This window comes from Nelumbo lutea, chromosome 6 (assembly GCF_056320005.1).
Source record: "Nelumbo lutea isolate HS-2025 chromosome 6, American lotus-T2T, whole genome shotgun sequence".
NCBI classification, from domain to species: Eukaryota; Viridiplantae; Streptophyta; class Magnoliopsida; order Proteales; family Nelumbonaceae; genus Nelumbo; species Nelumbo lutea.
Genome location: NC_142689.1, coordinates 10921592 through 10944909, shown reverse-complemented (window position 1 = coordinate 10944909; position 23318 = coordinate 10921592). Strand labels below are relative to the sequence as shown.

The window sequence follows — 23318 nt, the reverse complement described above, 5'->3', positions numbered from 1 at the left end:
GATCTGTCATGAAGTTTTAATACTTAGCAGCGTGAGCTTGATATTCCCTTCAGGGCAATTTTTTCAGTGTTTTGACAAGAAGAAATGAAAGGAGTGATATAACCGGTTAAAGAGAATCTTATGCTTTTGATTTAATTTTAATATATTACCTCCTCGAGACAATTAAGCAGCAGCCATCAAAAATATACTACCCATGATAAATCATACGCTTTCTTTATCTAAGGAGTAGGATATATGCTTGTTGCTTGCAAAACAAGATCAGGTGAAAGCAAAAGGCCAATCCAAACCGCATGGTCTTGAAATTTTGATGAGGAACTTTTATATTTAAGCTATTTAAGGATCGGTAGCAAGTTACCTACAGTTTTGGTGCACAGGCGCTCATTCAGAAATCCTAGCACCATTAATTCTTTGCATTAAAATGAAACGAGTTTTAAATCAAGAATTTGCTGACACGTCTCATACAGTCATACTTGACTTAAGACCAGTACTGCGAGAAGCTTTTAAAAGCTTACCGAACTTCTCCAAAGCAGATGAATGAGAGGGCAAACAGATGTAAACCCACTAAACTTCTCTCTCTCTCTCTCTCTCTCTCTCTCTCTCTCTCTCTCTCACTCACATAATACTCGTATTGCATGAATGATCCATGGGGCTCAAGTCGGCCGGCAGCCAGCTCTGCAAACACTAGTGACAGGAGAGAAGATTCTGGGCGGCTATAGAATATGGATGCGTTGGAACTTTGTCTTTGTAAAGCCCCCCAGTAACTTTGTTGCGCACTGGGTTCTTAAGAACTAAGTGGAGTGGAACAGATTTGACAGATCAATTGGCCTCCATGACCGATAGATTAATTCAATCTTCCAATATGGGCATGAAGGATAAGATGGGTCATCAGACTCCTCCCACACTCTTGACTCTTCTTTTACAAAAGGGACCACTGAGAGAGAGTGGATTTAAGTTTTGATGACCCTTCATCAGTGCCCCTACGCTATATGGCTTTAAAGAAAGAAAAAGTCTCTGAAGTATGACTTTTTCTATCAGACATGGAAGACTGAGAGAGAAATTCACCACTTACCATGGCAGAGTCAAACAACAAACACATATGTACGTTACGTTATATAACTATCAGTTATAGACTGATAGTTATGGCGCCCTCACCAACAACAATTACCGTACCATCACTGTCTGGTTAGTTATGTCGCAGTCAGAGAAAGAGAATGATGGCGATTGTATATAAGGCAGAGAACTACGGATTGAGCTTAACTTCGAAAGTTCATGGACGTGGGTTGGTGAAAGGAACCGAAAAGAGAAGAGGGTTCTCTATTAATTCAGATTCAGAATCAGGAGTTAGATGATTAAAGAGAACCGCACTGCCCATTCTGCAATCGTTATCACTTATCAGCTGAGGAGTAATTACTAATTACACCGGTCAATGACAAAGTAAGGATGGATGCAACAAACTATCGAAAATCAAAACCTTTAATACGAAGTATGTCAATAATTGGATAAGAATAAAATTAATAGGAACCCGAGAACCATTGCAAGGATGGCGACTAAGAGATGATTTGGCTCAACAAAAATAAACTTACAGCACCAATGATAATGCTTTTCAATGCCTAATGAGGCAAAATCCATTGCTTAACTGCTCAGATTACAATCAGATGCAATACAATTCTCTAGAAATTAAATGGAGTTCTTGACAAAGTCTGTATTCTAAGAATAGAAAGAGAGCAAATCTTGCTACCATAAAAAGCTGCTGCTTTTTTAGCAGATACTAGGAACAATAACACCACAGAGGACCGGGAGATTCTGTTGATGATGTTGATAACTCTGCACTCAGAGAGAATATGTTTCAGGCACCATGAAAGATTAACATTTTTCAACCTCTTCCAACAGAGCTTTTATGAGTAGCTAGTTGTGCATCTCCCTCAATCGTAACTGCTTGGATATCCAGCTTCAACAGACCTTCTAGTTGGACTGATGAATTCGTTTCAGAAGGGGATATTCCATCTATTCTAATTGCTCTGTCATATCAAAAGGAATCCAATCACTCCCTGAGTATCCATTACCGTTTGCCCCTTCGAAATTGAGTTTCAACTATTCAACTTCAAGCGCCACCTTACAACGTAGAGAGATCTAGTTGCTTCCTTTGTAAATTAATTGTAATATCTTCCAGCTTAATCAGCTTAGACCACGTCGCCAGCCAATGAGCAAACAACATCAATATTGCACAGTACACCTTCACTTAAGCTGGAAGACATTAATTCTTGGGCGGGAATGTGTGGAGTATTGCGCCAGAAAGACTTCCATTAAACATCACCAAAAGGCGGACGAGTTACAAAAGTTTGGGCTCCGACTAATTTAAGATCTTTATAACCTAAAGTTGTGGTAATTAATGGCCAATACAAGAGCGGGTCCAGAAGACAATGTCTTCAGCATTAACAGGATCGGAGGGTATACGGGTATACCAATTTTTGAGATGGAGCTTCAATGGTGTTTATCAAATACACTTTTGGCCTTCTCAGCTCCGTTCCAGCTCAGGTTCTCCACATCAATCAACTCTGCTACTCTTCTCTGCCGGTTTCCATGATTCAAAATAGGATCTTCAGGAGCCCAAAATGCATCAATGCTCATTACCCACAACCCATAAGGCTCCAATTTGAATCTCTTTCTGACATTTAAATAGGCTGTCCCATATTCCAGAAGGATTTTGCTTCTTCTAACTGATCAAAAATAGTTCAATGGAAGAACACAGACCATATGGACAAATTAAGGTCCTTTATGATGTTTCAGTTGGAGATGATGCGGAGGCAATGATTAGATAGGTAACTGATGATGGCAGATTTGGCCCTCCAGTGGAATTGTGACACGTGGCACCTCATGCCCATTAAGTATGGCCTCCAGGTAGCTCGCCACAGGCAATTCGCCATAGGCAGCTAGCCACAAGCAGCTCACCATAGGCAGCTCGCCATAAGCAGCATGCCACTACTCGCCATAGGCAGCTAGCCACAGGCAGCCCGCCACAAGCAGCTCGCCATAAGCAGCATGCCACTGCTCGCCATAAACAGCTTGCCGCAGACAGCTCACCATAGGCAGCTCGTCACTTATAGAGAAGCTCGGTACAGGGGTAGTTTGGCGTATCGCAAGAAGATCTCCTGCCTGACAACCTGGCCTAGACACCGACACGCCGACTGACACGGGCGCTGACCTAACGACCTGGCCCAGACATTGACCCGCCAACTGACACAAGCGCCGACCTAACAACCTGGCCCAGACACCGACCCGCCGACTAACACGGGCGTTGACCTGACGACCTGGCCCAGACATTGACCCGCCGACTGACACAAGCATCGACCTGACAACCTGGCTCAGACACCGACCCGCCGACTGACGCAGGCACCGCCCTGACAACCTGGCCCAGTCACCGACCTGGCTGCCTGACACAAGCGCCAGCCTGACATCCTCGAGGAGTTCACCACCGTACCCCGGTCCTGACGGGATGTGACGAGTCTTACTGTTTGGAGGCTTTTCACACACCTAACCCGCGAGGACTCCAGTATATAAAGACCTCACCCCCCAAGGGGAGGGAGATGGAAAAAAGGTGGAGGTAATCCCTGCTCTCTCGTTTCTCTAATATTATCTTCAAAGCTCTCTACAATCAGAGTGCTAACTTAAGCGTCGGAGAGCCCCCGCCGGGAAAATACCCCCGGGTCCTCTGATTCAGTTCTCGCAGGTCCCTCAGCTCCCGCCGCCTACAAAGAGGAGAAAAAGATGGAGTTCCCGCAGGTCCCTCAGCTCCCGCCACCTATAAAGAGGAGGAAAAGATGGAGTTCCCGCAGATCCCTCAGCTCCCGCCGCCTACAAAGAGGAGGAAAAGATGGAGTTCCCGCAGGTCCCTCAACTCCCGCCGCCTAGAAAGAGGAGGAAAAGATAGAGTTCTCGTAGGTCCCTCAGCTCTCATTGCTTACAAAGGAAAGAAGACCACCTCATGTAGAGGGCAGTCGGGTTGTGCTGCACCAGAGAGCTCCACCATTCTTTAAGTCATAGGCCGCCTAGTAGGGAGTTCGCCACCAGGTAGCTCTCCGCTAGGCAGTCCGCCACCAGGGAGCTCGTCACCAGGCAGTTCGCCACCAGGCAATTCGCCACCAGGCAGTCTGCCACCAGGTAGTTTTCCACCAGGCAGTTCGCCCCCAGGCAGTTCTCACACCAGGCAGTTCGCCACCAAGTAGCTCATCACCAAGGCACGTCACCACCGGATCAAATAACAAGGTACTTAGCCAAAAAATTTTTACATCACAAAACATTGGTACATGGCCAGAAACAGATACATCAGTAACGAAAAGAGAATTTGAACTATAAAGCAAAGGTTGTGAGGCCTATGAATTGATAGTTGATACTGATGAAGGAAGAATATATGAATTCAATCAAAGTAACAGCTGATCAAGGATATACTAACATTAGGCTTAGTATTGGATAATGATTTAACGGTCTAACATGATCCGTTATCTTCTCTCGTTATCTTCGCTCGCTGCTCATCTTAATCTTTATCTCTCTTGTATCTTATCTAGAGTTAGTTGTGTTGTATTCTCATCCAAATACCTCAATATTTGTATCTCTCAAACTGTAATTGCTTGGACTATTATAAATACATGAGGGTTTGATCCTCTCACCATAGAATGATTCTCATATTTTCTACTGTGTTGCTATATCTTTAAGTTGGTATCAAAGCCAAACATCATGGCCTCCAATGCTGATTCCAGGTCTGCAACTGTTCAAAGTTCTCAAGGCTCTCAGTCTAGTGTGTCTATGACCGGTGCGTCAATATCTTCATCAATTTCTGCATCTTCTCACTATCTCCCTATCAAGCTTAGTGGAGACAACAATCTACTCTGAAAGGCGCAATTGCTCCTGATTTTCTACATTGACAAGCTTGGGAATAGTTGATGGCACCACTAAGGCACCTCCCAAAGAGGTTGCCGATCCTACCCATCCCGACAACATGATTCCGAACCCTACATATGCCGAATGGTTTCAACAACATCAATTTGTTCTCAGCTAGATCATCTCCACGCTCACAGAGAGTGAGTGTGTTCTCTCAAGTGATAGATCTTTGATCATCATATGAGGTATGGAATGCCCTGGCAAAATCCTTTTCTACTCATTCTCAATCTCGGATTCTTCAAATGCGTAAGGAACTTCAGAGTTTAAAGAATTCAGTTACTGAATACATTAATAAAGCTAAATGTTTATTAGATAATTTGTTTGTTGTTGTTGATCCTATTAGTTCTATTGATCTCATTATGTTTGTTTTATTCGGCCTAAGTTTGGAATATGAATTGGTGGTCACTACACTATGATCTTAACTTTAATAATTTACAAACAGAAAAATCTGAACCAGCAGCCTTTCATGGAGGAATTGCCTCCAATTTTGATCCCACATGGTATCCTGACTCTAGTGCAGCACACCATATGACACCCAACATCGACAACCTGCAAAATCATTCAGATTATAGTGGTTCTGATCAGGTCAAAGTCGGCCATGGTGTAAGTTTTCTTATTTCACATATTGGTTCTTCATCTCTTACTTATAATTCTCATACTTTTCAGTTGAATGATTTAATGCATGTGCTTGACATCTCCAAGAATTTATTATCTGTTAGCAAATTTATTCACGGTAATGATCTATCTTTTGAGTTTCATCACGACTATTTTGTCTTGAAGGATTATACAGGGAGGCAAATTCTATGAGGACCCAGTATAGACGGGCTCTATTGTTTCCCAAGTACACTTGGCATCAAGAACGACACTCCTTCAGCTTTTTCAGGTGAGCGTACATTAGTTCATGGTTGGCATCAACGACTCGGGCATCCTTCTCTCCATGTAGTTCAACAAGTCATCTCTCAGTTTGGCCTGCCATCTTTTGCCAGTAACGCTTTGTCTCTCTGAGTCTTGCCAGTTAGGAAAGAGTCGTAAACTTCATATTTCTTCTTCTGATCAATCTAGTGCTCCCTTAGAGCTAATTTACTTAGATGTGTGGGGCCTTGCCCTTGTTGCGTCCAACAATGATTATAGATATTATCTAATCTTTCTTAATGATTTTAGTAAGTTTACTTGGTTGTTCTTGATGAGAAAAAAACTGATGTTTTTGATATTTTTATTAAATTCAAGAAATATGTAGAAATTTTGTTTGAGAAGAAAATTAAATATTTACAATCTAACTGGGGAGGGGAGTATAGATGTGTCTCGAATTTTCTGGCCGATCAAGGTGGTGTGCATCGTCTTGCATGCCCGCGTACACATGAGCAAGGTGGTGCGCACCGTCACATCATCGAGTCTACCCTATCTCTAGTGGCTACCTCAACCCTTCCTTTCACCTTCTGGGATGATGCAACTTCTATTGTGGTCTATCTAATTAACAGTATGCCTACCAAAGTGCTACGTGGATAGTCGCCTTTTGAGGCATTATTTGGTCTTTGTCTAGATTACACTATGCTTCACATCTTCGAATGTGTGTGTTATCCCCCGCTTCGCATCTTCGCATCTTCATTGGGTATAGCTCCTCTCACAAGGGGTACAAATGCTTCCACCCTCCGTCTGGACGAGTTTACATCAGCAGACATGTGGTCTTCGATGAGTCTTGTTTTCCAGGTATTCCTTCTCCTCCAGCCTCTGATGATTACACTAGTGTTACAATATTCATTCCGCTATCACCACCATATTCTGCACTATCACTACCTATCTCTGCACTATCACCATCGATTGACCCACCAACAGCCTCTCAAACCAACGCTAGTCCCATTTTGGGTAGTGTTTCCACTTCTTCTCTACCAAGGCATACCCAGATTCTTCAAGATCTGCTCGACTCTACTCAGTCAATACAGGTACCATCTTCTCACACTCATCCCATGCAGACATGTTCTCTCACTAGTTCTCATTCGTCTCGATCTCATAGCGCTTCACGCTATCCAGTTCCTAAAGCATTGCTCGCTACACTTCATGATGATCTTCGTGAGCCCACTTGTTTCTCTAAAGCCTTTACTGAGCCGTGTTGTCAAGAAGCGATGTTGTGTGAGTTTCTCTTGTTTCCAATGGCATGTGCAAGGGTTTAGTCAGGTTCCCAAGGTTGACTTCACTGACACCTTCAGTCTGGTGGTCAAACCGGTTACCATTCGAACCATTCTGACCCTTTCCACTACTCTTGGATGGCCTCTTCGACAACTGGGCTTCGATAATGCATTTTTAAACGGGTATGTTTCTAAGGATATCTATGTGCGGCAACCTAAGGGTTTTGAGGATCCATCTTCTCCTAATCATGTTTGTAAAGTTACTAAGGCCTTGTACAACCTTTGACTAGCTCCTCATGCATGGTATTCATGTCTTAGCTCTTAGCTCCTCTGCTTAGGTTTTTGGATGTCTTCAGTCGATCCATCATTATTTATATACACCAAGGGTTTGGTGACCTTATATATGTTAATCTATGTCGATGATATTCTTTTTTACCGGTTCCTCTTTGTCTGCAATTAATGATTTGGTCTCTTCTTTGAAATGTACTTTCTCTCCAAAAGATCTTGGTCCAACACATTTCTTTCTTGGAATGGAGATCACGACACAACCAAATGGGATTATTCTCACTCAGTGGAGGTATATCTTAGATCTCTTACAGTGCGCCTACATGACCAAAGCCAAACCTCTCACTTCTCCTATGGCTATGAACTCTAAACTCTCTAAGTTCAGTGGTGTTGCTCTCTCAGATCCCTCAGAATATCGGAACAGTGTTGGAGCTTTGCAATATCTTACTATTACTTGCCCCGATATCTCCTTCTCTGTCAATAAAGTATGTCAATTTCTTCACTCTCCTACGTCTGATTATTGGGTGGCTGTTAAACGTATTTTACAATATCTCAAACATATGGCAGATCATGGTCTTATTTCTACTCCACCTTAGCTCTTCTCTTGCTTTAGGCTTTTTCAGATGCTAACTGGTCCAGTTGCCCTAATGATCGACGATTATTTGGGTTTAGTCCCTATTGGAAGATTTGGGTCATTTGTTAGCTCATGAGCTCGTCATCTGGTGTGATAATATTGGCGCCACGTATCTTGTTGCTCATCCAGCCTTTTGTGCATGTACTCGACATATTGAGGTCAACTTTCACTTCTTATGGGATCTAGTACTAAAGCGCTCTGTGTGTGTGTGTGTGCGCACGTGTGTGCGTGTGTGTGTGTGTGCATTTTATTTCTTCTAGAGATCAGGTCGTCGACCTTCTAACCAAACCGATTAGTGGTGCTCGCTTTGCTACTCTACGATCCAAGCTTCATGTCCTTCTCGAACATTTCACTTGAGGGGCGTATTGGGTAATGATTAACAATCCTAACACGATCTGTTATCTTCTCTTGTTATCCTCATCTTAATCTTATCTCTCTTGTATCTTATCTAGAGTTAGTTGTGTTATACTCTCATCAAAATACCTCAATATTTGTATTTCACTCAAATTGTAATTGCTTGGACTATTATAAATACATGAGGGTTCGATCCTCACACCATTGAACCATTATCATATTTTCTACTGTGTTGCTATATCTCTAAGTCTTAGGATTGGAAAGATGCCCTCATCAATCATTTATTACTGATAAACAATAACCGCCCCGGATAGGGACCGTAATGGGTTGGGTACCTGCACAGAAATTGCCCTTCCTAAAATCATTTTTCAGCATCCAACATAAACTACAAGGCTTCAATAGCCCAAAAAAAAGTTAAAAAAAAATCAATTTTAATATTAAGTACACGAAACAGTTCTTCAAAGTAAGGTTCAATACCCCAAGAAAATGTAAAAATGAATTTCAGTTTTACTATTAGGTACATGAAACAGTTCTTCAAAGTCCATTATCAACCAACAACATTCAACAATAACTAACATAATACTAGATCATTTAGGCTGTGTTTGTTTTTTGTGTAAAGTTTGTATGATGTAAAAATATATCGATTCAATAGTAAATCCATCGTTTAAATATAGTGAACCGTTAAGTGAAAAAGGTATAGTCAGTGCATATAAAAAATTACATCGATAAAATCAATGTAGTCTTTACATCAATTATCAATATAAAACTCCACCGTGTGTGCTGAGTTTACATCAATTTTCAATGTAAAACTGACATTGAAAACAAATCCTATCAAAATTGAACTGAAGTGTAAAATTTATCTCGATTCTCATTTACACTAAAAACAAACACAGCTTTACGTGAATTTTTATTACTTCAAGCCATGTCCTTTTTAACAGTTCAAAGTATAGATGCTCTCGTTGCCTATCAAGAGTTTTGGTTTAACAAAAAAAAAAAAAAAACATTCACATTGAAAACAAATGCCGGCAAAATTGAACTGAGATGCAAAATTTACCCCATTTCTCATTTGCACCAAAAACAAACACAGCTTTACGTCATTTCTTATTACTTCAAGTCATGTTCTTTTTAATAGTTCAAAGTATAGATACTCTCATTGCCTATCAAGAGTTTTGATTTAACAAAAAAAATAAAACTATTAGTGCTCTTTATGTTTAGGTGTAACAATTTGACAGAGACCAATCTTAATTTAATCTTATAATTCTTTATATTACCTGCATCGGTGGCATTAAGGGCGTATCATATAAATACCTCAAACCTTGTCCCTACTCTTCCAGCCTGGAACCCATCACTTTATGGAAGCCATCAATATCTTTGCTCTGACCAAATCATCTTAGTCCTCACCCATTAGAATCTACTCCAAAGTTCCTTTAAATGAGAATAGTATCATCCAGTGTTTTAGAACCACCGTTGAATTTGATAGTCGGACCATTTGGCCCGGAAACTGTTCAAGCAACCGTTTGTTTCACCCTTAACCCGTTTTTGGCCAAAAAACATTGACTTGGTCAGAGAACCGCTGACCTGGGTGATCAAACCATCAACTTGTTAAACCCAACAACAGTTCAATTTTTAAGAAGTTGCAAACTTGCAATTGCAGAGCAAACTGATATCTCATATCTGAGATCACTAATATCCCAATGAGAAAGAGAGAGAAGATTGCAAATTTGATATCACTGTTCTCGGTTCTCAAATCTGAGATTTGAGATCGCAAAGAGATTTTGCTACTAAATTTTCTGTTGCCGCCATTGTCATCGTTGTTGCCATCATCATCACCGGTGAACATCGGATGCTTTTCATCATCACCAGAGAGGCTTTGAGATCGCAAGGTGCAAATTTGCTAAGTTTTCCTCTTTTTCTTTCCAATGTTCAAAGTATCGGAAATGCTATGCCTATCGGAAAGGCAAATTTAAGAGATGTATCGGGATATGCCTTGGATACGCATGGATACGGACGAAAAATTAAGATATGCATAGAAACACATGAAAATGCTATAAATACTCTAATAAATCATAAATAAACATCAATAACACTAAATATAAGACATAAATGAACTATTTATGCATAAAAATAACACATTTACATATTATAATCAATAAACGGGAAATTGGGAATAGAAACATACCATCTAATTATGGACATAATAGATCAAGTAATTATTTTGCATGTTTTATTCTAAAAATTAAATTAAAATTAAGAAAAGTAAATATATAACAAAAAAATGAATGGATTTATAGATATAATAGATGAAATAATTATTTTGTATATTTTATTCTAAAATTTAAAAAAAAAATATCAATGTTTTAAAACACAGAGGCATTCCACTACTTAGAGGCGTGAAACATAGTTCAAAATGCAAAAGGCATAAGTTTCTTTAAGAGAAGGAAAGAGGAATGGGAGATTTCATTTTTTTTCTTTATCTTTAATAAAAAACTTTTATATTAAGAAAAATAAAAATGCATAATAATTGAACATTGCTCCTTTCCTCTCTCCCTCCTTCCCTTTCTTTCTCAGCTGACAACTCTTTTTGTGTTTCTTCTTAAAAAAGACTGAAATGATTATTATTTGTCCTAATATTCTAAATCACCTGAACCATTCGACCCAGTTGATCGAACCACTACCCAGGTGTCATCTATAAACAATTAAGCATAAAACGACAGGGACCAAAAACAAAATTCCCAAAATCGAAACGGAGAAAAATAGAGTAAATCACAAACGGTCATTCCTGGGCTCGTTTTCTTGTTAAGATTACAAGCCACGTACTCAGTTGTCTGCCTATACGAAAAATACATTGTCAACTGTCAAGTTATCGTAGAATAATAGTAGAAAAGAATCGGAAAACCTTTAGCTGGTGGGGGCAATTAGTATCTGCCACGTGCCACCACAGCCACAAAGGCACCAAGTCCTTAACATAGATTCTGACTCAGAGCTTTTGCCCTTTGACTCATGGAAATGCTGATTTAAAAGAACGCGAGAATGTATACAAGATATATCAGGAACCAATACCCATAAACTGAAATAAAACCCTCCACAAGATCAATGGAGTACGAGAAAGACGGAAAGGTACCAACAGTCTCGAAACCAGGATGGGATAAATTAATAGAAAATTAATGAATAAACGGATTTATTTATTGCTACCATAGAAATAGGTTGATAAAACATTCTTTACAAAGCCAAAACTGAAACACGCACCCATTAAGTTCTGTTAGTATTTACTGATACAGTGATACTTCTGCCATCTTAGTGGGTATTTCAAATATAAGTGCATAAATGATTGCGAAATGCCCTCTTTTTGGTTGATAGCATCAGACACTGAAACTGCCAAAACTTAAACAGAAACAAGAAGGAATACAAAAGCAACATTAGTGAAGAAACCTGAGGTGCAAACCTTGTTGGATTTATATATTTTAATTTTGAAAATATGAGGAGAAAAAGAAAACATACAAGTGGGAGCGAATCTTCCCCCCCCCCCCCAGTGGAGCAATTTCAGGCACACACCAACAGCATGACAATTATCATGCACATATAAGCTGTTACAAGTATAAAAACCTGGGCAATCCACGTCAGCTTTTATTGATTGTACCCATATTACAAGAAATGGTTCGCATTCTTCCCTTCAGAGCATCATCCATCTATCTCCTGCAAAATAAGAGAACCCACCATAGCATGAGGTACCGGAATGCAGTATATCATTTGGAACAACCATATTTATGTTTAGAAACCTTTGCCATAACAAAAGCTGCCAACCTCAATAGCATAACAAAAGGAGATAATAATAATAATAATAATAATCTTATCATGCCCACCAGAGGCACTCTGAATAGGAGGAATTCATCTAGAATAAAAATAAATAAATAAATCTTGGTTTTACACATAGGCCTCTAGTTACAGACTGGATTTTAGAGTTAATACAAGCTCACTTTATGTTTAACCTTGATTACCAACCTACCCATACCATGATAAATATGCTCAGGCCCTGGACCCACCGTTTGTGTGGCCTCACCAGAAATAAATTGCTACAAGCATTCTTCTGCAGAACAAAAGTAACATAACAAATACCCAGAAGAATGTCTAGATAAAGATGGTTGGTACCATCCAACAAGGTTAAACTAGTGCCTAAGAAATCTGGACACATCAAATGCCAGTTCACTCCTCTCTGATCAGTAATGGTTTCTAAGCATATGGTACAGCTCTGTCAAGACAAAGGCTATACACATCCATAATTTCTCACTATTTGAAGAACAGAAATACTAAGTTCCTTACCATTTTAATATGCGCAGAGAGTCCCAATTCATAAACTGAACTGTGTGATATACACTTGCAATGCACAATAGGACCTTGGGCAGCACACTTATCAGTAGTTCCTATCTCGCCTTCCCTCACTGGGATTGTCATATAAACAGCTCCCTTGAACATCCATTCATCTCTTTCATAACTGTAAAAGTCTTCAAAAAGTTCCCCACATAATGCACATATACACTGGCTTTCATCAGCAGGGATCATTGGTTCACCTTCCTCTGATATCTTCACTGCCTCTTCAACAGTAGTAATAATTGTAGGTCCAGATGGAAATCCCGCATTCCCAGCAACCCAGTCAGCCACACTTGCATACCATCTCCTCGAAATTGCACAATCACTTGATTCAAGTTTCTTTGAAGAATGCCACTCCATGTGTCTATTAAGTTGTTCTTGCAGTTTAAGTCTAAGGCCACATACATCACAACAATGAGGAGTGTCATTAAAGAGGCCATTGATCACTGAAGGATGTGATTCCCGAATAATTTCTGGTTTAAACTCAGTGCCTATAAGATCCTCTGTCTGTGTTGTAGAGACTTGAGACAAGGCATTTGGGCTTTTCACCACAGGTTCTGATAAATTTACCTCACTCCTGGAGGTTGTAGGAACGGTTGACGAAATGGGACCTGAAGAAACCAACATGGAGCTACTAGTCACCGGACTGGGGCTCTGATTCTGAAGCCGGCTTGAAACTTGGGTTGTGGTCAGAGTTGGTGACTCCGTTGATGATGTAGATATCAAGCCCTTTGCAACTAATGAGCTCAAAAGGTTTGACAATGGGTTTGGGACAGCATTGGCCATGCTTGATGTCTGCAGAGAAGTACTACCTAAAGCAGAAGAGGACGGTGGAGGACCAGGTGGAAGAGGAGGTAGTCCAGATGCTCTCTGGGCAGTTGCTGTTAGAGATGATGCACTAACATGAGAAGCCAGACCTGATACAGAAGTAGGTGCAGAGGACGTAAGCTGGAAAGGAGGTGGTCCACTTGGCAAAGGGGGCTGGATATTCAAATTAGAAGGCTGCACCGCTGAATCCTGAGAATTCAGGTTGGGAAGGCTACTAGTTGCTGAAACCTTTGAAAGTAGGCCACTCTTCATAATTGCAGCCAACAAACTACTTGTACTTGTTTCTCCCGAGGTCTCTGTAGCAGGATTATTAGAATGGCCTGAAGCAGACAAACCTACTGCTTGTGGCATTCCAGAAATTGAGGCTTGAGAAAGTGACTTCTGGGTTTGACCAGATAGTTGAGATTGGTTTTGTTCAGACTGAGGCTGCTGATGAGAGAAAGGACCATGCCTTAATTGGGGCAAGCGAACTGAGGAAGATGATGTCTGTAAATGCTGAGGGAGCTGTGAATGATTTGACTGCAAATTCTGCAAAGGACCTGAATGGATCTGATTTTGAGGCAATATTGGAAAAGAATCTTGAGAAACTGAAATTTGAGGTATCCGGTTCAATGATCCTGGAGGTTGTGATGATTGGGGACCGGGCTGATCAGTCATATCCTGTGCTTGTTGATGCTGATGGACTGCTGAAGATGAAGGTGAGTGAGGACGCTGGTGCATGGACAACTGTCCAGATGGGGAAGCTGGTCTGAGAGGCTTATGCCATTGTTGCCCCAATATTCCAGTGGATCCTGATCCTGCATTTGTCAAAGATCCAGTGCTTGGAGCTCCAACAAGAGATGGCACTCGAAGACCTGTTCTGGCAAAAGATGCAAGCTGTCCTGATTTGCCTGAAATCAGAAGTGGCTCTTCTAATGGCCACCCTGAAGATGTCCGATGCCCAAATCCAGATTTTCCTCTCTCTGTTACAGGTATATCTGTTGAAGTTTCTCTTGTAATCCTTGACCCAAATTCATGTTCACTCCGAGTTTGTGATAGGTGGTCATCAACATCCTGCACAGTAAATTTATGTCAGCAGAGCTAGATAACCTGAAATTATAAGATAGTCATATTCTTGACTGAAAAAAGGCTTTCTTTAAATCATTAACAATGACCAAAGAGTATTTATTTACATGCAAAATACAGAGCCTGCATTCATAATAAGTATGTGTGCAGGAAAAAATACATGCCCCAAAGATGACACAAGTGAAAGTGCAAGTTCTCAACCTATCATGATAACCTGACAAGGCATGCATGGTAAACAATAAATATGTTGGCCAAAGTGGGACATCTTCAAATGTCAAGCAATAAGAATTCTTGTTCACTATTTCTTCTTCAGACTTGGAATGATCTTGCACCAGTTAACTTCACTCCTTTTTTTTTTTCTTTTGATGGTGATTAACTATGCTAAAGCCATCATATGCTTTCAACATAATAATGGATACTGTTAACTCAAGTGTGAAGCCCATTCCCCATTTGGTGGACATGCATACCTGAAGAATATAGGACATGTAGAAAATAGCTTGATGAAAGAAGCAACATATGCATAGAAGTTGTGCACAATGTCATTTAGCTAAAGGGATATATTGTCACTCTAGACTTCAACCATCTGAAAACATTAGGCTTTAAAAAAGCAAGATTGCTTGCATTTCTTTTTTTTTTTTTTTATCAGCAAGCAAGATTGCTTGCAATTAAAATCCACCTTTGCCCCCAAATGGCTTCTCCAGCAAGAAGACATATCAAATATATATCTCCAGTGAGATGTCAAAAGCTTGCTTCAAGCATATGCTTACCAGATTTTCTGCATCATCAGGTGTCAAACCATCTCTCCTTGAGCTATCCAGAGCCCCATGATCAGCCAATCTGGAGTTCATATCATCCCAAACATATTCTTCTTCCTCTGAGTTTTTCCAATTCCTAGACACCCCTCTGCTGTTTCTACTTGCAATGCTTTGTGCTTGTTGCATCTGCACAACAGGCTGGGCAGATCTGGGTGGTGGGTAGTTTTGGAACCCATGTTGGGTTCCAAATCCATTCCTTGGGCCAATAATTGCATCTGTAACATTGCCACCAACTCCAAACCAAGGCTTACCAGGTCCCTCTCGTTCAGTAACTCTCTCGCTAGCTCTTCCAACTCCCAAACTGGAGCTTCTTGAAATATCAGAACGATATTCATAATTCCCAAATCCTGCTGTACTGCTCTTCTCATGAACAGGCTCACTCAATGCTTCCTTCTGAGGACGCGGAACATTCTGCAGAATTTATCTTGTTACAACTCAATTAAAATGGATAAAAAGCATATACACATAATAACAATAATGCATCTTAACATGAAATCTATTAATGGCCTTCACTACTACCCAGGCTATTCTTCCAGCCTCTCCATATCCTGAGAAGATATAGCCGTGCACTTGGTATTGTCACTAGGTGTTCCTATTGCTTTCATTACATAAATCCAAGCAAACATTCAAGAAAGTTATGATGCAAGATTTGGTTGACTGAATTAATTACTAGTCACACACACACACACAGATAGCAATATAGAGAGAAAAAGTAAATATGAAAAATTCAGCAAACCAATGAAGTCTCATAAGAACACAAAAAAGAAAAAAAAAAACAATCTGTTTTTTTGGATCAGTTAGAACAATCCAAATTAGGCTAAGTTTGGGAATGCTTAAAAATAAACACTTATTTTGGGTCGGGACCACACCAATAAGTGTTTATTTGCATTTGGGAAATAAGCCCGAATAAGTGTTTATTCGAGAAGCCCAAATTTTGGGCTTATTATTAAATGCTTATTTTCTTTCTGGCCTGTCTTGGCTCACCACATCATTTTGAAAATACCTATACTGTGCCTGTTTGAAATAAGTGCTTTTCCATCAAATAAGCACTCCCAAAACCGCCTTTAATACACTGCACTAGTACAGCTCCATAGATTATTAGTTCACTGGGTGTGCAATGAAACTGAATTATGTTGCAACTTGCAATGATAATAAAATCATATTAATGTAATGTCAGTAGACACTTCAAATGACAACTCATCCCAAAGAATTACTATATGGCAGTGTCAGAAACCAAATAGACCCTAGTCACCCAACCCTTCTGCAAGAATTGCTCAACAACCCATATAACTTGAGCATGACTTGCCAGAGTTGGAGACCAGCCTAGCACCACAGTTCAAACCAGTTCAAGTGGATCAATACACATATTTATTCTTTTATTTATACATATAAAAAAAGGAATCAATAGGAAGGAGGGAAATTGAAAAATTTATAACTAAGCCAATGGAAAAAACAGTTTTTTTGAGTTACAATATAAGGTTCTTTTTCCTTTTGGTAGTATTCACCAAAATCCAAGAATCAGAATTTACAGTTAAGACCGAACGATGTTGTTAAGAGTACTTACATAAACAAACTAATTAGCGCAAGAAGTATCAACCATATAACCTGATTGAGTTTGGGGCTTAGTATTAGGTGCGCCTCACCAACAAAATACCAGGGAAGGGGATTAAGGGGAGAAGGGTTAGATTAGATTTGACAATAATCATTGCTACCGCACAAATCATGGTGACTATAATGGTGGACAAATCCCCATGGTTTCTTTTGTAGTTTTGTGCTCCCTTCAAGCTCTCTCCTTCTGTTAAGCCCTCTTATTGTTTTCAAAGCTAAAAATATCTAGGATAGGTTGATTCCCTAAAAGTAAGGCTTTATTTTTGGAAGTAATGCATAAGAAAATCAACAACTATGATGTTTTCAGTAAAGGGGGTTTATTTCGTTTCTATCTATCACCACATTGATGCTACTTTTGTACAACAAGCAGTAAAAGTCTATTTATGACCAATTAACCTCTTGTTCTTGTATCGCTTGTATTTTAGAAGCATTTCCTTTCTTATTTTCAATCCAGGTTGATACAGCCAGCAGATGTGGAGAGTCACCTTTTCACAGCGCTTTTTTTTATAATTGTCTTTTCACAGCTTTTTTCTTCTCCTATTAACAGGCAGGAGGAAAAAAAAAATTGAGTCCAGCGATGATTTTAAATAAACCCACCACCCCCTTTGAATCCCCTTCCACCACTTAAGTGGAAGAAAGATGTGACTGATCCAGTTTTCTTCCAGGGTGATGATTTCACCAGTTCAACATGGGTCAGGCCATTTTATCAATAGAATAGATCTGGACCATCAGATTAAAAGGCCCACTGCCACTTGCTACTGCTATAGCTTCTGGTTGATGGGTCTCGAAAGAAGTTTAGAGACCGGTGCCTCCAACGATTAGAGCTTTCTATAGGGAAGTGATCAAGATCAACACTTGTGACATGCTCCAAAACAAAAGGCCAAATTGATCAAGAGACAAGAGTAAGGGTGACCATGGGTCAGGTTAGGCCCAAGCCAAGCTCAGCACTTATGATAAGGGTTATAGCCCAACCACAAGCCCAAATCAGCCCAAATTCCATGCCTAAAATATAAGTCCAGGCCCAGGTCTATAGGAACCTAAGCCAGGTCAAACCACACTTTGGGCCTCTATCATCAAATAATAAAAAATTTCATTAATTATAAAACTTTATATTATATGATGTGAAATACATGAAAAAAATGTTAAGTGGGCCCAAGTTGGGCCAACCTTGGCTTGGCTCTATCAGCATTATAACCAACATTTAAAAAATTAAAAGTCACACCTTGAAGATTGTTACTTAGCTAGAACTATGACATGATTAAGTCATGACTGATGTCTAGATCAATCTTGGCAAGTTGGTTGGTTGTATTTCCCATACTAGAGTAGAATCCCATTAAGTTGGTTTTTTCTAGCTCTAATTGTATTCTTACATAAAATAAAAGATGCCTGATGACCATGATCCATATTGTTACTTGCCCATTATAAGTATTTTATTGAAAGAAACTCCTTTTTCCAGTCCACAAATCAAGGAGAAGAATTCTTACAAGACATGACGGAATGTAACAATTATATACACTGGAGCACGGACATAAACTGCTCTTAAAAGCCTAGTGCAAAACCCATATCGTGACATTGTTTGAATAATAAGATAATGAAGGATAGGTAGCTTTTATCTACTAAATATGACATCAGAAAATAATAAGCGGTACCAAAGACATGTATCTTGTATCACGCATACCCAGGATGATAGCAATGTGCCCAGTATGCAAAACATGACTAAATCACATCAGTTAAAAGTAGAACTGCACTCACCTTACTTGATTGCTGAAGGCGCTGCCTCGCCTCTAGGTACTTAGGATTTACATGAATGCTATGTGGAGGGCGTTGTGACTGAGAATCAGGCCTAGATGCAGTGGTTCCTGATGATGAACCATTAATGGCTGGTGGAAATCCTAGTTCTTTTTCAATGACTTGAAGGGTTGCAGAGGGGAATACCCCCTTCCAAGTCCCAAATAAATGCCTCATACCAGGATGAATTGAGGAGTCAACTTGTCTATAAGCCTTGCAAAATACCTAGAAAAAAAAATAAAAATAAAATAAACACTGGTTTGTAGCTATAACAATAAATAGCACAATGTATAGCAGCTTAGAAAAATTAAGAAACATCATAATAAAATGAAGATTAGAAAAATCCATTGACATGCAAGGGGAATAAACTGCAATTAACTAAGACTTTAAGAAACCCAGTAGCTGAAGTGTGAATGCCTATCAGTTACAGAGTTCACAAAATATGAAAAATAGAAATAAAAAATTATGGCTATGGAACCCAACTGAAATAAATGGCATATTTTCTCCAATATTTTTCTGATTAATGAAAATTAGAGCAGTGATAAAACAGAAAAACCATGTAAACCAAATAAAATTTTCACCAATTACTCCACAAGCCATTCTAAATGACAGGAAGATGGAAAATTCTAACCTCAGGTAATCTTGCAGCGAAGTACTTTATGTAATCTCTTGCAATATTCTTTACAATACTATCTAAAAGGTAGAGAGAAGGCAACTTTTGCTCGCTAGGAACCTGCAAATTATTTGCAGTCATATAAAACACAACATTACTAAACTCCCCCAAAGAATTTATGTCATACAAATTACTCATGAAATATAGGATGCCTTCATAGAATGAAGAAATTCAAAACAACTAAATTAAGAGAAAACCTATAACATGGTTCTAAACTAAATCAAAACAAAAAATCTCAGACAAGATTAAATACATCAATCAAATATCAGAAACATGGGGTGATGGTAAAGACATGGTGAAGGCCATCAACATTTAGCCAGATCAACAACTTGGGCTTTCACTGAACGTGAGATCTAAATCTTAGTAACAGATACATGATTTGACAGCAAGAAATGAGAACAAAAGAAAAACAATAACAATAAGGAAAATGTGCAAACAAGGAGTATGTTCAAGATCTTCAACATTGGAGGAAAAACAGCTTTTCAACACATGTTATCTAAGAAACAACAAGACAGAAATTTGTTTATGCATATTGATTGTGGAATAGTCAAATTTTCTAAATCAGATACCTCCAATTAATCTCAAGTCAAATTAGCCGATTTTTAGTAGACCCAACATAAACACAAAATGGAACTCTATAATTAACTTAAAAATTATGATTCTCACAACCATAGTTCTATAGAAAGACAGTAGTAGTGTTCATGAACCTAATGTTCCAAATAATATGGTGGACACTAAACAATGAAAAGAGAACGGAAGCCAAGAGCAAGCTGGAAAACGATGTCATCATACCACCTACAAGACCTTGATGCTCCAATACATACCATGTACTCATTTGTTCAGGTGCATGGATATAAGTCAAGCTCTGCACCTGCCAGAACTTTGACACAGTTTCCAGTCTTCTGACCACGAGGATGCTGAATGTTAAAAGGCCATCCACTACATAATGAAGGCAGAGACCTTGAAAACAAAAATCATTCAAGAACATATGCCCACAATTGTGAGGGCAAAGTTCACTCAGAAACAATTACCGAATTTAGCCACCCAAAAAAGTAGTACTTGCCCTAAGCACCACTGAAACTACAAGGGTTTTAAAGATCAATATTTCTCACCAGAACAAGATATAATCCAGATGAAAAATATGTTCACTATAAGGTAATAAATTTCAAATCCAACTCTAACCACAGGGTTATATGCTTACTAAATACAAGAAAGCATCCAGCTAAACTCCTCAATGGATATGGCACTAAACAGAACAGAATGGAAAACAGGATCCATGTAGCTGAATAGTGGGATAAGGCTTAGATGATGATGATGATGAATTGATGATGATGTTGATCCAGCTAATCTCCTGTGGTTTATCAGAGTATGAAAACATAGATATTCCATTTCCCCTCTTATTTAGTTCAACATATCAAACAGAAAAAGAAGAAAAAAGTAATTGTTTTCAATTAATGGTTATTAATAATACAGACAAGAAGCAGGGTGTATAAAGTGATCAATTCAACTCAGCTTCAATTATTTGGGGCTAGCTACATGAATTTTGTCCAGCATTATGGTCTATCAAGAGTCATGTTTTCTATCAAATTAGGGTGCATAAAATGATTAAGTAAAATAACAACAAAAAGAATGATCTTGAGGCCAAAGGCCTAATCCAAATTTTAGAAGAAGACTACAAAGAGACAATGTTATTTAACCATGGCAACAAACACAATTCAGTACATCTTATGATGTTTATTGCTTATATGCTCAACCCTTAATCATTAATCCATTATTATTGTCATGGCCTCGTAACAGATTGTGAAATGTTGTAGATCACATGAAAACCCCCATGCAAGTAATGAATCCTGCTGACAATTCTTGCCACGTGTTAGCCATATACATCTACTTAGGAACAAAAAAGAGGCTAATGAGTAATCAACCTTCCAGTACCATTACTAATAGATTTTTGGAGTTTCATTTTCCGGTCAGATGACGAGTTAAAAAACATTGATCTGAACCTCGACAATTCAGTTACAGTCTAGTATTCCACTAATCTAAATTATGAATTCCTTCTTTTCGATGATATATTACAACTCAAACAATGCCAGGCACCAGAACCGGAAGATGATTCGGAATTCAGCACATAAACAGTTACAGTCGAGACAGTAAGGAAGAACGGCGTTAACCGGTTCACCTCAAGAATATTCGCACAGACAGTGGCAGCGATCCCCTTTGCAGCATGTAGGTTCTCCCCGGCAATAATAGTCAGGTTAGTGATGATTGGTTTCGAGTTGAAGGTGAGCTCTGCAAGAGCGTTCTTGTACTGACTAACAAGTTCTTGAAGCTGCTGTTGTTGCTGATATGCCCCTCGAACAGAATCATCTCTCTCCCTCTCGTTCGTTCTAAACCTTGAGAGCAACGGTCCAGCTCCGGCACCGGAAACGGAAGAAACTCTCTGCGGAAATGGTCGTTCACGATCGACTACCCCGTTCGAACTCCTGTCCCGTTCGGCCTCTTCCGCCAATCTAGGTTTCTTCAAACCTGGCTCTCTAGACCTATCAATGGATCTACGCGTGCTCTCCATTTCCATATCCAATACAGACCAAAACAAGAAAAAAAATTCAAAACCCTAACCCTAATCCTCTTTATGTTACAGAGACATTAAAGAACGTAAAAATCAAAACATTCAAAAATTAAAATTAAGAGCTGACAAAATCCGATCGGAACGGATTTCAGAAATCTCAGACCCTGAAAACCCTAACCCTAAATGGCTTTACGAGAAATCAAATGGGACAGATGGTTAACGATACAGGAGGAGAGTTGGCGCCCGCGTGGTTGAGTTTCGTAAATTGGAGAGGAGTTAAGGGTCATTTCGATTCCAAAGAATTTGCAATGGAGATGGGAAAGATAAATAAAGAATATAAAGATAGCGCGTGGGCCGTGAGCGTAGATGAAGCCTGTTTGATGCGAATCCGGATGTGGTATGAATAAAGTGTGCCAAACTGGCCAAATAACCAATTATGAGTGAACACGTCAGTATTTCATATGCACACGTGGATCCCATTTATATGAATCATTGACGTGTTCACTCGTAATTGGTCCAGGTTTTGTACATTTGTGCTTACCATAGATACATCGGCGTTTGATACGGGTATTTTTCTAACGGGGAACTAAGCTAACTCTACCTAATCAGTGAAATGAATACGCCAGTATTACGTACGCATAGAACTCACACTAGTCTATCAAAGATCGTTTACCATTTACCAGCGCTACGACAGAGTAAAGCAAAATATCATGGCCTTATATGTACTGCAGTGGCTCTACAAAATTTACTTCGTTTAATTCAGGGCATAGTATGGCGCGCATCTCACCACGCATTTGGATGACAAGAGATGTTTCTAATACACGGTTGAATGTCATGTGAGACACGGGTGGGCCGCTCTGGCTGTAAGATGTCGACGCAAATTCCAATGTGATACACTTTTCCTCTGCTTCGTGGGACTAAACAATAGGGGTTAGGGTTGACAGTATTTGATACACGTCTACCCCATAACATGATACAAGGGGGGTTAGGGATGAAAGTAATTAATTGTGTCGACGTCAAAATTGTATTAATCCATTTAATGTGATTAATAAACGTGTTAATTTCAAATTAACCCATCTAGCTCAAAAAAGACTCATACTATGATTCGAAGTGTATTAAATTATATAAATTTAAATGAAATATTATTAGGGTATACAAGGATGATATTGAATAGTTTTTATGATTTTGTTTAATTAATGGATTTTTTAATATTTATTATTTAATTTAAAACAGGTTAATCATGTTAACTTAGGTTATAGGTATTATTTAGTATAAACAA

The 23318-nt window shown here is 39.2% G+C and overlaps 1 protein-coding gene across 3 annotated transcripts; it reads right to left on the bottom strand.

Moving 5' to 3' along the window:
• Positions 1–11481: 11481 nt before the first annotated feature.
• LOC148847302 (polyadenylation and cleavage factor homolog 4-like) lies at positions 11482–22414 on the bottom strand. Of its 3 annotated transcripts, none has more exons than XR_016101158.1 (7): positions 21650–22350; positions 19432–19533; positions 18765–19025; positions 15357–15815; positions 12649–14577; positions 11830–12024; positions 11482–11712 (listed from the first exon to the last, which is right to left on the bottom strand). XR_016101158.1 is itself a non-coding variant. In XM_088951618.1 (6 exons), the coding sequence occupies exons 1-6, from the start codon at positions 22043–22045 to the stop codon at positions 12010–12012; spliced, it is 3162 nt and encodes a 1053-aa protein (XP_088807744.1). In that variant the 5' UTR covers positions 22046–22414; the 3' UTR covers positions 11482–12009. The 3 variants fall into 3 exon arrangements, 1 of the variants encoding a protein (XP_088807744.1); XR_016101159.1 differs by having other exon boundaries at positions 11482–11703; XM_088951618.1 differs by having other exon boundaries at positions 11482–12024; positions 21650–22414.
• Between the last annotated feature and the right edge of the window lie 904 nt (positions 22415–23318).